This window comes from Monodon monoceros, unplaced genomic scaffold (genome assembly GCF_005190385.1).
Source record: "Monodon monoceros isolate NGI ecotype Baffin Bay Population unplaced genomic scaffold, NGI_Narwhal_1 Super_Scaffold_20, whole genome shotgun sequence".
NCBI lineage: Eukaryota > Metazoa > Chordata > Mammalia > Artiodactyla > Monodontidae > Monodon > Monodon monoceros.
In genome coordinates this window covers 20,418,290-20,435,377 of record NW_021703777.1, presented here as the reverse complement: position 1 = coordinate 20,435,377, position 17,088 = coordinate 20,418,290, and the positions used below count along the sequence as shown (strand labels likewise).

The 17,088-nt window shown below is 41.9% G+C and overlaps 1 protein-coding gene across 2 annotated transcripts in view; it reads left to right on the top strand.

The window, feature by feature from the left end:
* The window catches only part of SETD7 (SET domain containing 7, histone lysine methyltransferase), a 49,558-nt gene that overhangs the window by 5,238 nt on the left and 27,232 nt on the right, over positions 1–17,088 (top strand). For both annotated transcript variants that reach the window (XM_029235319.1, XM_029235320.1), the window contains exons 3-4: positions 4,571–4,700; positions 15,651–15,852. In XM_029235319.1, the coding sequence (XP_029091152.1) occupies positions 4,571–4,700; positions 15,651–15,852 (332 nt within the window). The remainder of the gene's footprint in view (positions 1–4,570; positions 4,701–15,650; positions 15,853–17,088) is intronic.

The following is a 17,088-nucleotide window of genomic DNA, read 5'->3' as shown; positions in this document are numbered from 1 at the left end:
ATAAGACTGCTCATGCAATGTACTTAGGAAAAATACAGGCTAGGTGTCCTGGTAGCACCTCTACGTGTAGGCCTCATATTAAAATTAAGACCCTCACAACCAATAATTGAGTTCTTGTAAGGGATTACTCTCAAAACTCAAATCATGTTGTTTTTGTTTTTTTTTTTTGCGGTACGCGGGCCTCTCACTGCTGTGGCCTCTCCCGTTGCGGAGCACAGGCTCCAGACGCGCAGGCTCAGCGGCCATGGCTCACGGGCCCAGCCGCTCCACGGCATGCGGGATCCTCCCGGACCGGGGCACGAACCTGTGTCCCCTGTATCGGCAGGTGGACTCTCAACCACTGCGCCACCAGGGAAGCCCTCAAATTATGTTTTTAACCACCAGCGTAAGTGTATCATCATGAGGGCACATTCTTTGCACTAAACAGAATAAGTTTGCCTTTTTATTATTATTACTTTTTTTTAAAAGTAGTTCTATTATACAAAACCAACAATGCATGTAAGGGCCTCTGGTTCTGAGGGAAACACACACATATATACACACACACTCAGATGTCCTGTGAATAAGTCTGAGGCAGTAAGCAGCCAGATGTCCGATCCAGAGGGAATTTCCTGTGCTGAGAGGTACCGTCACTGCATAGAATACAGGCCTGGCTCTCGTCAGGTTCAGGAAAAAGCTCCGGGGGAACCCGTGGGGAAAAAAATTGAACTTTCTCTCTGTTCAGTAGATAATGATCTTTAGAACAGAGTGAAAAACTAGACTTGTGAGACGATTATGTTTTATTCCCTCTTCCTCTAACTTCAGTCAATATTTAAAACCGTGCTGCAGACAGATATATGGCACACGAACTGGGACCGCATTCCCAACACAGAGCAGTCATTCAAGTGGGTTTTCCCTGTTGTTTGGGTTGGCATTCAATCTCTGTTGAGTGGGAATTGGCCCGGAAGGCTGTTGGCTGACTTGGCGCATCGCACAGATTGATCTCAATCAGAGCAAGCTGGACTAGCGTTTCTCTTTGCATTGGGTAACACTTGGAAGAGACAGGCGTTTGCCACCAGGATGTGCTGGTGAAGATCCTGGTGGTTCTGTGAGAACTATCTTAACTACAAAGGCGTCTTCCACTTCTCTGCCTGGGACCTGAGAACACCTCCCTCTTTAGAGGTCGCTTCTTCCACCACGGGCAGGGAAGAAAGGGTGTTCGGCCAGTTTGCCCTTGACCAGAGAGAAGAGGGATTGGAGGATTGGGGGAAGGGGCCTTCAGCATCCATGAGCGCGTTCAGGGTAGCAGTTAATGTGTTTCTTGGGCACATAGCAGTGGCTTCCTCATCTATAAGACTGGAATTTGAGGGATGGTTGTAAGGTTTAATTTAGACGACAGGAAATTGCGTAACCCAGTGCCTGATGCATAGTAGGTATACAGAGTTTTTTCTTCTCTGTACATCAGTCTCCCTCTCCATTAAATTGACTGTTGCTGGCAAGACAGATATTACATGATCTTATTGTCCAAATGGCAGCGGAACAAGAGTTGTACCAGAAGCTCCTCTCGCACTAACATTGATAGGAGATATGAAGTCTCAGCAACCTAATCGCTTCTCTTTTTTTTTTCTTTATTTTCTTTTTAAAATTAATTAATTTATTTTTGGCTGCATTGGTTCTTCGTTGCTGCGCGGGGGCTTTCTCTAGCTGCAGCGAGCAGGGGCTACTTTTCGTTGCGGTGCGCGGGCTTCTCATTGTGGTGGCTTCTCTTGTTGCGGAGCACGGGTTCTAGGCGCGCAGGCTTCAGTAGTTGTGGCCCACGGGCTCAGTAGTTGTGGCTCGCAGGCTCTAGAGCACAGGTTCAGTAGTTGTGGCCCACGGGCTTAGTCGCTCCGCGGCATGTGGGATCTTCCCGGACCAGGGCTCAAACCCGTATCCCCTTTATTGGCAGGCAGATTCTTAACCACTGCTCCACCAGGGAAGTCCCAGCCTAATGTCTTTTCTTCCTGACATTTCTTTCCTTGGAAGGTCCCTTAGTTGTTGTTATTGTTTTGGTTGTGGCTGTTGTTTTAAACATAAAGTTCTACTGCTAGGAACACCACCCCCGGCTGTTACATATTCAGGGTGGAAGTCTTGAATTATCACAAGCCTTAACTTTTAGCTCCTTTTCATTGATCACATCCTGGTCATTGATCACATCATCCTCCTTTTGGAAGGATGAGAAGAAAACAAAACAAATGAGCCAACCAGAGGATTCTGCTGTGATCTGATAGAGGGAGATTTCTCACAACAAGCAGCCTAAACACCTTTAGAAAGGCAGGGAACCGTCACAAGTCTGAGCCTTCTTTCTAAACACACAGTGTCACCAGAGAAACAGCCATCATTCAGCAGCTTCTCTGTTCTCCCTCCCTAGAGCCAAACAAGGTGATGGGACTTCTGTTCACTGGCCTGTGGAAGGAGGCATGGGCATAAGCACCCTTCATGGAGCAGGGTTGATTTTTTTTGCTTTCGTCTCAGTGGGGTTCAGTACTGTCCTTCAGGTGCTTTTAGTATGTTCTGTGATGCTTCCAAGTTTCTCTAACATCTAAATGCCATCGCTGAGGGTACGTGCACCTGCAGTGTTCGGTTCAGAAATAGGATCGGACTATTGCAACTGAGCAAAGGTGGAAATGAATTAACATTGGATTTTTTTTTCCCCTTAGTGTTCATGTTTATCATAATATTTCTCTTGATCTAAAGTAGAATAACTAATTTTATCAAACATTAACTTTATAAAGTCTGAACTATGTGAACTGTTTTCTATGGGGAAAGCGTTTTCAGTAAATTAGTAAGTACCTCAATATAAGGTTAAAATGATTATTCTGACAGTTATACCTAAATCAGAAGTGGAATACTAAATTTGTAGGAAAGCAAATAGCTAAATTTAATTTGATCTGAGCAACATTTCATAAAAGAAAGCTTTTAACTATACACTGAGTGGTCTTTTTTTAATGAAAGGAGAAAAGTAGATATAATTTATTTCAATGAGAGAAACGCCATCAGTAGATATTTAGAAAATAATTGTCCAAATCACTTCATATGACTCAAGTGTCATTGAATTATGTCAGGTACAGTTTTTGGTTTTTAAGCAAGAAGGAAGCAATTGTGGCCTACTTCCCTCCTAACCATTAATTTCCTGGCCCTTGTTAGAAAAAAATTTGGGTTAAGAGGAAAGGAACCTTATTGATTGTGACTTATTTAAGTAGCCATGTTTTTATGTAATATATTCCAGGTAGTTCATTCTATGCAGAATCAGATGTAGCAAGAAAACAGTGCATTTGTTCATTTTTATTTTATGTTTGTGTAATCAATAATACAAATAAAGAGCTTTTTCGTTCTTTGTAAGAGAGCTTACTTCCTCTCTCTTCTAAGGGATGACATTCGTTTATCACTTTAGAAGAAGTTCTTTTAGGAGAGTAAAGCATTCGTTGTGGTGAAATGGTTTGTGTTTTCTTTTATGTCTGTGAGCCATCTGGAAGCCACATTTAAGTGTTTAATGTCCCTGCATTGCACACAGTATTTAATGCTTTTATACCTTTTTCATCCATGACTCAGGTCATTAACCCGGGAGAAAGCCAGTAGATTTAACTGCTGCCTTCATTTTCACCCGCCTCTGCAAAATTAGTTCACCAGAATGACTGGGGAGGCACCAGTGAGGTGACTCTTGGGTTTTGTGAAATATGTAGATAATAATAAAAAACCTAAGCATTGACTGTAAACGTAAATATAAGAGTACACCAATCGGTGACCCAAGAAGAACCAGCAGTTTAAAGATCACAGTGTAATCATTGCTGTTGATGTTCAAAATCACGACTTAAATGGTCATGTGGATACTTCTAACTACATTTAAAGCACAAACCCTCTGAACACAGTGGGTAGAGGGTGTATGACAGGGTGATTACCGAACATTCAAAGCTGAACGATTTTGTAAAGTAAAGCAGTAAGTTCAATGTTAAGCTTAAGTTTAAGCTTAGAGGGACTCTGAGTTCGTGTGTTCGTACCGTGAGGTGTAGATACTCGGGCAGTCTTCAAGACGTGGCTCTATCCTTTTCAGAGGGCGCCTGGCTAGCAGTGCTCCACATACTATATAATGATGTATGAAGTCGTATTGTATACTTAGTTCTAGAACCAGATAACTTATTGCCAAGACAGTGTGCCATCTCAGCTATGTTTCCGTTAAGCATGAGAGTTCGGGGGCGTTAATTCCACAGGTGAGCAGTACCCTGTGGGGAAGTACTGGGTCAACTGAAACTCACACTGCAGGTGTTATTATTGAGAATAACTCTCAGTCCCCGGTGAAATATGAGCGTGGTTCTGGCTCATAACCGTACACGTGTCTAAGGCCCTCTACTGTGGACCCGTCCTTTCTAAAGTGTACCTAAGAGCGGAGTTGACGGTGCTGATGCGGGCAGGGAAACCTTGGTGTTCGCTCTCCCCTCAGGCAGGGAAGGGACCCTTGAGCTGCACGGGGCACTTGCTGGCAGCATGTGAGCACAGATGATGGTGGGTGAGCGTGGAAGATGTTAAGGTTTGCCTTGTGGTTCCCTTTCTCCAGGGCACCTGGACGATGATGGATTACCGCACGGCTTCTGCACAGTCACCTACTCCTCCACAGACAGATTTGAGGGCAACTTCATTCACGGAGAAAAGAACGGACGGGGGAAGTTCTTCTTCTTTGATGGCAGGTAGCACTCACGGTTTTGTTTTATTTTGTTTTTTGCGGGGGTGGGGAGTAGGTACCAAATTACTTTATTTGGAGGAATGATATGAATGAAAGAATTTAAGTGAATATTTTAGTATAATTTATAGAAAAAGTCAAAGTAACCCCAACATGCATGTACTGCTTTGGGGACCAGGGATGTCAGCCACCCCCCGTTACTGAACCAAACTTGGGTCTGCTCAGCCGTGTGCAGTAAAGCCAGTCTGACATCTGGCTGTGGTGAAGGCAAGTGCAGTGTTTAGTGCAGGCGCCAAGCAATGAACCCAGGGTAATTAGTGCTCAAAACACCCGAACTCCCAGATGGGTTTCGGGAAAGCATTTTTAAACACCAGGTGAGGGAGGGGAGTCCCAGAGTATGTGATCAACTTGCACACATGTCTCTGCTTGGTTGATGGTGAGGGAACAGGGCGGTGTCACAGGGGTTAACATAAGCAGTAGGTCTGTGGGCTACATAGTCATGACCAAGTAGTTAATTTCTTCCATTTGGTGGTGTCTGGAAAACAGCTCCGGAAATGTGCGTCAGCTCCTGTTATCTGAGTACTTCCGAGAGGAGCTCCAGCAGAGGATGTGGGCGAGGGGTCCGTCCCGGGAAGGTCCCATAGCATCCTGCTTAGTTACACCCCCGTGGCTATGGCCTAAGACTCAGCTCTGCCATCATTGCCTCTAAGGGTGTGCTTGTCAAAGAGAGCCTCTGCTGTGCCAGATTCAGGGACCCCCATCTTGCACAGGTTGGTTAGGTGGTCACGCGGGTCTTTGATGGATTTCACCTCCTCATTCAGATAATGAGTCTCCATAAAGTCACACAGGTGGGGATCGTTTTTGTCAGGGACCACTGTGTGTAGTTCCAGTAGTGGCTGATTGACGCTCTTTTCCAAGCGTAATGCACGCTCGCTCTGTGTTCAGCACACTCCCAGACATCATGGTCCAGTTTCTTGATCTCCTTTTGAAAGAAGGTTCAGCCACCTCATTGGTTCTGCAGCTTCATAATTTTCTCGGCATATTCTCTTTCCTCCTGAGATTAGTCAAGAGACTATTTAGCAAAGTTCTTCAAAGCCACGTCATCACGGTCCAAGCAGTAAGATGGGTAGATATAGGAGGGGTACAGCTGCAGACTCACAGTGTTCTAAATGCTTGTCTTTGGGATGACTGGACATTGTGTGTGATACCTTAACGCTGATGTCGTAACTAGCATTTCCTGTGTTCTACCACTAGTTAAAATACTTTTCACAGCAGGGTTCTTTTACCTTGCTTTTACCCCCCCCCCCCCATGAGAACGCTGTGAGGCAGAAGCTTCTCACCCTCTTGAGACAGGTGGAAATAACTAGGACTTTTCTCTTTCAAGAAGAGATGGGGTTGCATGGGCCAACAGTGACTTTTAAGCCGTGTCCGCTTCAGAAATGAAAAGTGGTCGTGTGAATTTCTCCAGCATTTAGAGGAATTCAGAGCCATGGAAGGACTAGCTCTTTTCATACCACTTGACTGGGTAATTCAGAAATGGATTTAGCTAAAGCAGGTTATAGGATTCTGTGGGCCACAGCACCGCTTACTGTAAACTCTTGACATTGGTGATAAGCTGAAGCTTCCTTATTCCTTGGAATTCCTTCAGGAAAGAAAACGTCCAAGCTGATAGTTGAAGGGTGATCGCAGGGACTGGCTTGTAACACACAATCCCTTTTCTGTAGGTGGAATGAGTCGCTTTTAAAAAATATTAACAGGTCCTCAGGCTCTCAATTATCTGATATAAGGAGGGGTAAGGAAAACAATAAAAACCTATCAGAGAACTTTTGTAAATTTTTATTTTAATTCCAGCCTTCTCTTTCCCACTGTCCTCAACCCCACACCCCACCTCTTTTTAGCAGAAATTGGTTTCCAAACTATTCATGTTAAATGGTCGAATATTCTGCTTCCTTTCTTCTGCCCTGGTGGATAACTGAGTCCCATAGCAGCCTCTTACTCGATGTGGTATCAGTGCTTTCTTCTCTCACGATTCCTTTAACCTGTCCAGAAGGAAACTTTTCCTGCGTCACTTCCATAGAAGTTTATTTATAACTCTTTTCTGGAAAGTGTCACTGTTTACCTCATGCAATTATTCTTTTATTCATTCAGCAAATATATATTTATATAAATGTCTTCTTTACCCTACAGGAGAGAGGTTTCCTTGAGGGCACAGTCTATATCTGTTCCATCTTCTATGCTTCATAGCACTTTCTGTTAATTTGGTATTAAAAAAAAAAATTCTTGCTGAATGAGGATGGGAGACGAAAAAGAGGGTAGAATTCACACACACACACACACACATACACACACGCACACGCTGCTGTTTTAAATCTCATAGTTTGAAGGTCATACCCAGTAACTGACTGACTCTGGGAAAACAGTCCAGCAGGCTTCGTTGAGTTTAGTATTGGTTACTGGCTCACTTCACAGACCTGAGACTCAGCGAGCTGAAGGGCTAGGCTGAGCTTCCCAACCAGTGTGTCAGGAATGAGCCCTGCGGGGCTGAGTGGGGCCTGAGACTTCCCAAGCGCCTCCCTCCCTCCCTGTGTCAAGCCAGTCACGTCTGGCTCTGACCAGCTTCATCCAGTTCCCCCAGTGTGCTGTACAAATGCAGTGATCTGCATGGGAGTCATGACCAGGGAAAGCTGGAGCAGTGGCTGAGGCTGAAGCACTAGGCCAGTAACTATCTATGGAATAGAAAGAAATTCATTGCCTTTCTTTTTTCTTTTAGAGGCACGAATTCACTGGTTTTTATACCTACCACTCAAACACCTGGAGAGACTTGGGTCCAGTGGTAGACTCAAAGAGTGGTGGTATTAGCAAGGACCTGAAAAGTTTACCCTTGTTAATACCTTGAGGGGAGAAGGTCAGTATCACTGCTTTTATGACATGGGATGAAGCAGTGTGGTGACAGTTTCTCAAAAGGTCCTCGTCACCTTCATTCGTAAGCCCAATGATGATCATGTCATGAGACATCTGCTAAAAGGGTTAGCAGAAAAGTTAGTGAGTCTTATGACTGAAATAAAGGCTGTGGAATCTATTAGATCTTTCTAAGGGGGATGCAGGAAGTGGTCATGGAGCAGTCAGTCACCTCTAATGAAGCAGCAGCTTAGTTTACACTGCTCTATTAATTTTTCTCCCTATTACTGCTCCCCATTTTTAGGGTCTGATGTATCGGGTAAAACAAAGTGGGGGCTTCCCTGGTGGCGCAGTGGTTGGGAGTCCGCCTGCCGATGCAGGGGACACGGGTTCGTGCCCCGGTCCGGGAAGATCCCACATGCCGCAGAGCGGCTGGGCCTGTGAGCCATGGCCACTGAGCCTGCGCGTCCGGAGCCTGTGCTCCGCAACGGGAGAGGCCACAACAGTGAGAGGCCCATGTACCGCAAAAAAAAACAAAAACAAAAACAAAGTGGGCACTCAGTGCTTTTACTGCCAGTCAGGAGGCTTTAGTCTGGAAAAATTCCTCCCAAAAGGGTGACATCAAGCTTTTGAAATAACAGTTGAGGAAACAAAAGGCTTACGGTAGAGTTTTTAAAAGTTGTTCAAACCTGTAGTACTCGCTTATGTTCCCATCAGAGGCTTTATTTGCAGTTACAGGAAGCTGTGTTTGGAAAATTCTAGTGTAGTGACAGAAGATTTGGCCTGATGCATTCTAATCTTATATAAAACCTGATTGCGATTTTTTTTTTAAACTAGAGACATGATTCATATACAAAAGGCTGTACATATTTAACATATACAACTTCATCAATTTGGAGTTAAGTATACGTTCATGAAACTGTCACCACAATCTATGCCATAGACTGGGTGTGTGGTTTGTGAGAACGTTTCAAACAAATAAAAATTTATATCAAGAAAGTTCTGGAATCAGTTTTCCCCTTTACATAGAATATGATAAACCTGAATAAGAATTTTAAATATTCAGATCACCAGGAAAGATGGCCTGGAAAAACAGAAGCAGAATATTTTATTTTTTTTTAATTACATAGGTAGCAAATACTTGGTAGAAAAAAGAACTTCAAGAAATACAGAAATGTATAAAGTGAACATGCTCCCCCCTTTTTTCTTTACCTCCGTCCTCAGGTCACAGAGGTAAACCACTGTTGGCAGAGAATTTAAGCATCTTATTCTCTGCCACCACTGTTGGCAGAGAATACTCGAGGTAAAATAAGGAACTAGCTATCTATTTCTAAACCAGTTTAAATAGCCAAAATGTACATTTTTACCTTTTTACTACTGTGTCAGCTTCAGAAGCTTCAGAATGTTCGCTAGTTTTGAGATTTTTTTTGTTTGTCTTTTATAAATTTACTTATTTATCTATTTGTGGCTGTGTTGGGTCTTCGTTGCTGCACGCGGGCTTTCTCTAGTTGCGGCGAGCGGGGGCTGCTCTTGGTTGCGGTGCGTGGGCTTCTCATGGCGGTGGCTTCTCTTGCTGCGGAGCACGGGCTTCAGTAGTTGTGGCTCACGGGCTTAGTTGCTCCGCGGCACGTGGGATCTTCCTGGACAACGGCTCAAACCCATGTCCCATGCATTGACAGGTGGATTCTTAACCACTGCGCCACCAGGGAAGCCCTACACGTCTCTACTTTTTATACTAATCCCAGATTCTGGATGTTCATGTTAACGTATTTTTTTTCCTGAATTGTTCTCATCTCAAACAAGATTGGTGGATGTAAAGACAATTTAGCAGGACTTCTCGAAATCTCAGAATGGTAACAAGGAAGAGCTATTTCAATGCAGATTGGCTTTGGGCTGTGAGATATTAGGGCATCATGTGGTTTTTAGCCTGATTATGAGATAGAGATAAGTGAATTCATTCAGGTTTTTTTTTTTTTTTTTACATTATTGATGCTTCCTCCGGACATGCCAATTAGATTTCAAGATATTATTTGCTACTCCATGACTTGTCCTCCTCTGCCCAAGTCATCTTCTGATGTTGATTTGCTCCACTAACAAATCCAGCTAAGCGGGCTCCTTGTAGTTGATCATTGACCAGGTAACCTAAGAGAAGCTGCCCATCCGATGAGCCACTGAGAAGGCTGATGTTTTCCAGGTGACAGGTCCATGCAGGAGTTCTTTTGTCTGGTTTTTAGAAAGTGCTTGGTCACATTTTAGAGAAATTGGAGCTGGAACTCATGTATCCCAACCTCCCACACAAGGCAAAAGTCCCTTCTGTATCGCTTTTGTTGGAACCAGGCTCAACAAATACATTCATCTGTATTCTGAGGAACAGTTCTGGTCAAGGCAAAGATTTTTGTGATGTATAAGAAAGGGAGAGGGAATGAGGTGGATAACTTTGAATACCTACCATCTGCTCAAACGCTGGACATGTAGCCTTCACAACAGTCTGTGAAGTAGATTTTATAATCCTTTTTTGTTGTACTTATGAAGAAACTAAGGCATAGAGAGATGAATTAACTTGCCCCAGGTGACCTCGTTGGTAAGAGCTGGAGCTGAGATTCAAGCCAAGTTGAACTGGAAGTTTGTACCCTTTGACCAGCATCTCCCCATTTCCCCATCCTCCAGCCCCTGGCAGCCACTGCTCTACTCTCTTTCTATGAGTTAGGCTTTTTTAGATTCCACATATTAGTGGGGACATACAGTATTTGTCTTTGCCTGACATTTCACTTAGCATAAGGTCCTCAAGATCAAGGATGGATTATTATTGTTATCATTATTACTATTATATTTTATTACTGCTGTTACTATTATTATCCGTTGATAACAATGGCCAGCAGGGTTTTCTCAGGGTTTATTTTTAGAGAACAAAACTAAATTTCACTAATTGCCCTTCAAATATTTTACTGTTATCTTGAGGCTTTATAACAAGAAGAACCTACGGACTCATAGATCTTCTATTAAAGGATAAGAAACTTTGAAGGTAGTGCACTGGATTACATGGAAGCATTACAGAGCTCCATTCAGTTTGCTCGTCACATCTTGGAAGAAGCTGAAGTTTCTCGTTGCATATAGCCCCAGCAGATGACTTGGGTTTGTTATTGATGTTCTTCTTTGCTTAGTTTTCAAGATTTTAAGAGATAATGTGTAGTATAATGTTATATGTCAGTACTATCTCAATTAAAAAAAAAGAGATAATATATATTGTCATATAACTGGTTCTTAAGACAATGTTTTAATACTAAGAGTCACAATTTAATTTGGTTAGAGACAGGAATTTAAAGTAAAATTATCATTCATTTAAAATTTCCCTCTTGATTCTATACCAGACAAAAGAAAGGCGACACAGTGGGGGAGGGAACAGAGTTTATGCCTCAGGAGCTGGAAAGCCCCAAACCTTCTAGAGGCCAAAATATGAAGGAAAAGCCAAAGCTGTTTAGTCTCCTAAGAACACTTTTGTGTATTCAGATATTAAAGAGAATTTTAAAATGAAAATAGTTGAATAGATTGCAGCTGTATCAGTCTAGGTAAACAATTATAAAAATTTTTCATTTCTTCGTAAGTTAGATTTTCTCATTTAATTTAATACTGGAAATTTAAGTACAAGAGCTTTGATAAAACAGATGGAAATGGTCTGTGTATATGGAAAGAAAGAAATCTAATTAAAATTGATTTTTAAATTTTCTCCATGTTTTCGAGTTATTTGATTCAGATGCTGGTACCAGAAAAATCAAACCAGTTTTGCAGCTTCTTAACATACTAAAAAATCTGCCAACATGTTGAAAGAAATTTTAAGAAAATACAAGTCAAGAACATTGTGTATGATATGATCCCCTTTTTTGTTAAAAAAAAAAAAACCACACAGGTGGGAAAATGCTTAATATATAAATGGAAAAAAGTCTTAAATGGTAAATTGCCAAATTGGGTAAGAGTACTGGGAGTTTCTACATCTTTGTAGTATTTGATTTATTTGTTCACTTTACAATGAATACATATTACTTTTTTCACTTAAAGAAGCATTTATTCCATCCTTCCCTCAGACAGAGAGGGATCTTTCTTACTTGTGTGTTTTTTTTTTAAAGTAATATATATAATTTATTTATTTTTGGCTACGTTGGGTCTTTGTTGCTGTGCGCAGGCTTTCTCTGGTTGCAGCAAGCAGGGACTACTCTTCATTGCGGTGCGTGGCCTTCTCATTGGGGTGGCTTCTCTTGTTGCGGAGCATGGGCTCTACGCGCATGGGCTTCAGTAGTTTGTGGCACAAGGGCTCGGTAGTTGTGGCTCACGGGCTGTAGAGCGCAGGCTCAGTAGTTGTGGCGCACGGGCTTAGTTGCTCTGCGGCATGTGGGATCTTCCCGGGCCAGGGCTCGAACCCGTGTCCCCTGCATTGGCAGGTGGATTCTTAACCACTGCGCCACTACGGAAGGCCTTACTTGTTTTTTTTTTTTAAAGTAGATTTAGAGCAGTGTTGTCAGTTTCTTTGACTATCTATTCCAGTGTCTCATAACTATTTCCCTGCTGCTGCTGTTTTAGGCCAAGTTTCTCAGTAGAAAGCTCACCATCATGTACATGAAAGTGCATGCTTAATAACAATAGCTGTTATTTATTCGAGCAATCATTATGTCCCAGATCATCTTCTAAGCATTTAATATGTATTAACCCATGTAATTTTTAATAACCCTATTAGCATCTGCAGTTTACAAATGGAGAAATAAAGCAGAGCGTTTAAGAAACTTTCCTAACTTGCAGACTGTATGCACATACTCTTCATATAAAGAATCCTCCCTGCACTTGAGAAATACTCTTAACATCCTTATGTTCCCTCTCAATTTTCTCTTCTCAAAGCAAGATTATCCCAGTTCCACTCTTTCATTTAGGAAGTATCACCTGAAGATACGCTGTGTTTATATGTTAGGGAGGAATACATAATGCCTAATTTGTTCCTGTAAAGGGCTTACAATCTATTTAGAGAAATAGGACCCGTAAGCTGATCATGGATAAAGACGTGGCACATCCTGTACTAGTCCATGACTAGGCTTCAGTGACTGTGGTTGCAGAGGTCAAGGTAGACTCTGTGGGAAGCAGGGCTCCATATGGAGGATGGGGAGGCTCTGGGGAGGCCAGTGATGAGAGCACCTTCCTCCACAACACAGCTCCCAGTCCGGTTTCAGCAAGGAAGATGAGAAAGTTATTCCTCCATAGCTACTTCTCAGATATAACCAGATATTAATGATTGAGTTGCTACAAAATAGTGCCATTTTCTCATAGTCGATTTCTTTCTGAAATAGAAAAAGACCAGAGGTTGGAGAATATTCATTCTTTTCCCAAAGTCATTTTTGTTTTGAATTTAAAAAAAGGAAAATGTGACCCGTAACTTTTTTTTCCTGAATGTGTCCTCAGGGATTTTAAAAGTTTGGTTACATATGTTTTAAGGGAAGAGGCAGGGAAAACATAGTATAGGAGCTAAGATACATAGATGTGTGCTTGGGGCCAGTGAATAAACTAATGTGAGCAGAGGATTCTAGAGCGGGAATCGGCAAACTTTTTCTGCCTGGGGTGAGATAGTAAATATTTTAGGCTTCTTGGGCCACATTCGGCCTCTGTTGCAACTATTCAACTCTGCTGTTGTCATATGAAAGCAGCCACAGAGGATACGGAAAGGAATGTTCATGGCTGTGTTCCAGTAAAACTGTATTTACAAAAACAGGCAGCCGGCCATGGTTTGCCAGCCTCCTCTGGAGGAAAAAGTTAGAAAGAAAGGTGGTGCCTTTAACGCCAGACTAAGAAGCTTTTATTTCCTTTGAAATAAAAGGATTTCAGAGCCTTATCACTTTTTATTGCCCTGGAGACCCCAGTTCATGTGATAACATGCCCCCTTTTTGTTATCAGATTCCATCCAAGCTACCAAAAAAATGTACCAAGGAAGCTAAGCTGTTTCCTCAGGCAGGGGCTGGAAAACAATGCAGTAAGTTTTGCTCTCCAATACCTAAGAATTTGCATTTGGGAATCTTAACGTTCGTTGAGCTACGGGAAAGAGCAGCTTGTTCTCAGGATTATGTTACTAATAAGGGAAGGTTCTGCTCTGAGGGAGGGTGGGACAAACTACGGGACATGACCTGGGGGAAATATGTGCAAACCCACACGACTGGTTAACTGATTCGTGAGACCCATGCCTTGCGGATCTCATCACAAACCTAAGAAACATTGGCAGACTAGTCTGTCAGGGGATAATTCTGCCCAAACATACACAGCAACGTTTTGAATGCTGCTGAGAATTCAAAGTCAATAGGGTCACCAGGTTTAGCAAATAAAAATCCAGGGCACCCAGTTAAAATGGTTCAGATAAGCAACGAGAAATATTCTAGTAAAACTATATCCAGTTCAATATCTGGGACATACTTATGCTAAAAAATTATTTGTTGTTTATCTGAAATTCAAACCTAACTGAGCATATTCTGTTTTATCTGGCAATCCCCAAACTGAAGATAGATGATTAAGTAGTTTTTTGCCCTGTCTATTGCATCATTATGTCAGTTAATTAGTAATCCTTCACCAAGGTTCTTTTTTTTCATGGCAGGAGTCTAATGACAGCCGAATCTCCTTAATTCCGACCTCACTGACATAGAATTTTGATTATTGATGCAAGGGCTGTGCTAAAGTGCACTTTTTCTCTTCATGAATTTACTAGGCCTGTTTATCATTGATAGTACAAACAAAACTGAAAGAGAACGATTTATCTCCTTGGGAGACTACAAATAGTATAATTACAACGTAATCAGAGGCTATCGTTATTTAGACTGTGCTTTTCATTTAATAATTACAGATCATTCTGTCATTCATTAGAGCAAGACAGCACTTTTCCAGGCAGACTCAGGTGCAGCCACCTCGGTCCCCATGGCCCCCTTTGGGTCCCACCTGTCCCCAGTACCTGTCTCCTGGTTCTGTGTTTGTCTTGTTCATCATGCTTTCTAGATCCTCACACGACGCTCACTACTTGAAGGCACCCTGTAAATGTCTGTTAGTTGAATTAATGAATGAGTGTTATCTGCACATGTTAAAATAATCAAACTTTGTTGCTAAACATCTTACTTTTTAATTGTAAAAAATAATTTGAGCTGGTCTTTCCCCTCATTCCAGATTCCGGTTCATGAAGGGAATTTTTGGATAAAGTTAGTTTCATTGCATAATGGCCTTTGCGAGGCTGACACTGAAAACATGTATTGAAATTCCAAAAGTGTTTTATGAGGAGAGAAAAAGGTTCTTGTAAAATCACCATGAGCACCCTTGTGAGCTTTCTTCTGTTCTAGGACGACGGGTCTCAAACTTTATCAGGCTGCTAATGATATTAGCAAGGTTGAGCGGGCCGTCTTCCTTACTTGCCCCTATTTCCCATGATCGCACGCACACACAAGTAAAACCCCATATATCTTCCAAAGAGATGGATGGGGATACTTTTGATTGGATACCACTTATGGTTGTCACCGATAAATAATGCATTAATGGCTTAAGACAGATAAGCAGACATCTACACGTTCTAAACCACATTTGTATTACTAGAGACCACTATATACAAGCCATCTGAAAGACCCTTGAGAACTCCCAGTGAATTCTGGAACTCTTGAGGGAAATTAAGCATGAGTGGTTTATGTGTGGAAAGGGTGGTTTATGTGTGGAAAGGGTAACACCAGAATTTCTATTGCCCGGTATTGGTTGGCATCTAGCCTTGGAAACATACTTAGATGAGGCTTGTTCTTTTCCACCTGTGGCTTCTTTCTTCTGTATTTCCTCCAGTAGAGAAATTGGATTAATAGGAACCAGGAGATTAGGAATTAAATCTCCCTCTCAGTATCTAATCCTACCCATATCTTGGGAGTATTTTTCCTAGCAATCTCGGAGAATTCAGGAGGATGTACTGAATACAGGCCAGCGTTGGAACAGAGCTGGGCGTGGTGTGATCCTTTCTTTTAAGAGAGTTGAGTCACTGTCTGACTGTTCCCTTTTGTTCTCCTTTCTCTCACAGCACCCTGGAGGGATATTATGTGGATGATGCCCTGCAGGGCCAGGGAGTTTACACTTATGAGGATGGAGGAGTTCTCCAGGGCACATATGTAGACGGAGAGCTGAATGGACCCGCCCAGGAGTACGACACAGATGGAAGACTGATCTTCAAGGGACAATATAAAGATAACATTCGGCATGGAGTGTGCTGGATATATTACCCAGTAAGCCTCACGACTGTTCATTTTGCTGGAAAGTAACGAGTTTTAAGACAATGCTTCGAGTCTTCCCAATGAATAACAAAAAGTATTCTCTATCTTAGGAAATGTGAGGCTGTGAAACTTGAGAGTCAGTAGCTGAAGCCAACAGCTTAGGGGGATATCCTCTCACTGTTTCACTATTGACTTTGATTGTTGTGCTCCGATCTACTATGAATTCCTCCTCAGGGTGGCTTTGGAAAGGAATGATTAGTCATGATGAAAACAAACTGGGACAAACTGGTTTGATTGTACCACTAATAAAGACAAAAATATATTGCTTTTTAAAAATATTCCTTTGGGATATAGAAAGATGGTGGAATGTCTCGTTGTTGCAATTAATGTTATGCTTTCTCATATGTAAGAACTAATCCAGCAATTTCCCATCTTTTTGGACTTACTACACTATTGTTACTTGATTTTACAATCCTACTCCCTGCTTTCTGGTTTATCTTGCTTAAATCAAGGTGATTAAAATTAACTTGCCTTTGAGTATTTGATAACATTTTATGATCTTTCTGGAGCTGACTAGAGCAAAAAAATGTGGCAAAACCCATGGCTGGGAATTAATGCTGTAATTTTTGTTTGCATTTCAAATACCCCATCTGTTTGTAGTGAATTTCCAGAAAATGTTTCAGAAAATAAACCTGAGGAAATATTTTATTTTGTCCAGAGCTTAAGTCAAAATACGTTTTTTCCTTATTCTTAACCGTATCCTCTTATGATTTAAAAGTATTAATAAAAACATGTATAACAAGAAGAGTAGTCCCAGCTAAATCTATTTACACGTTATTGTTCCTAAAAAGTAAGTTATACTCTAGGCATAAGAAAAAATATTGTAAAACATTTTTTAAAATAATTACGAAAGCATTTACACATTCTCCTGGTAGGATCTGCAATAGCTCACAAGTCCTTTCAGTTACAGAGGGAGAAGAGATGGAGGTACTTGCCAGTTAGGAAGCCTGAAACTTTCGTTGCTTCATCAGTAGGCAGGATAAGCTTCCTGCTGCCCAGTGCTGGGGGGCTGCCGATATGACAGTGAATCTTGAAGCCTGGGAACGTGGAATTCCTCATGAGGGTGGGTCTAGGAAAGAGGTAATGGATTACCAGATTCTCCCACTACCTGTCATTTTACTTGTGACTATGATCAATTTAAGTCCCTAGAGGAGATCAACGATGAACTGAGGTGAATGGATCCGATTG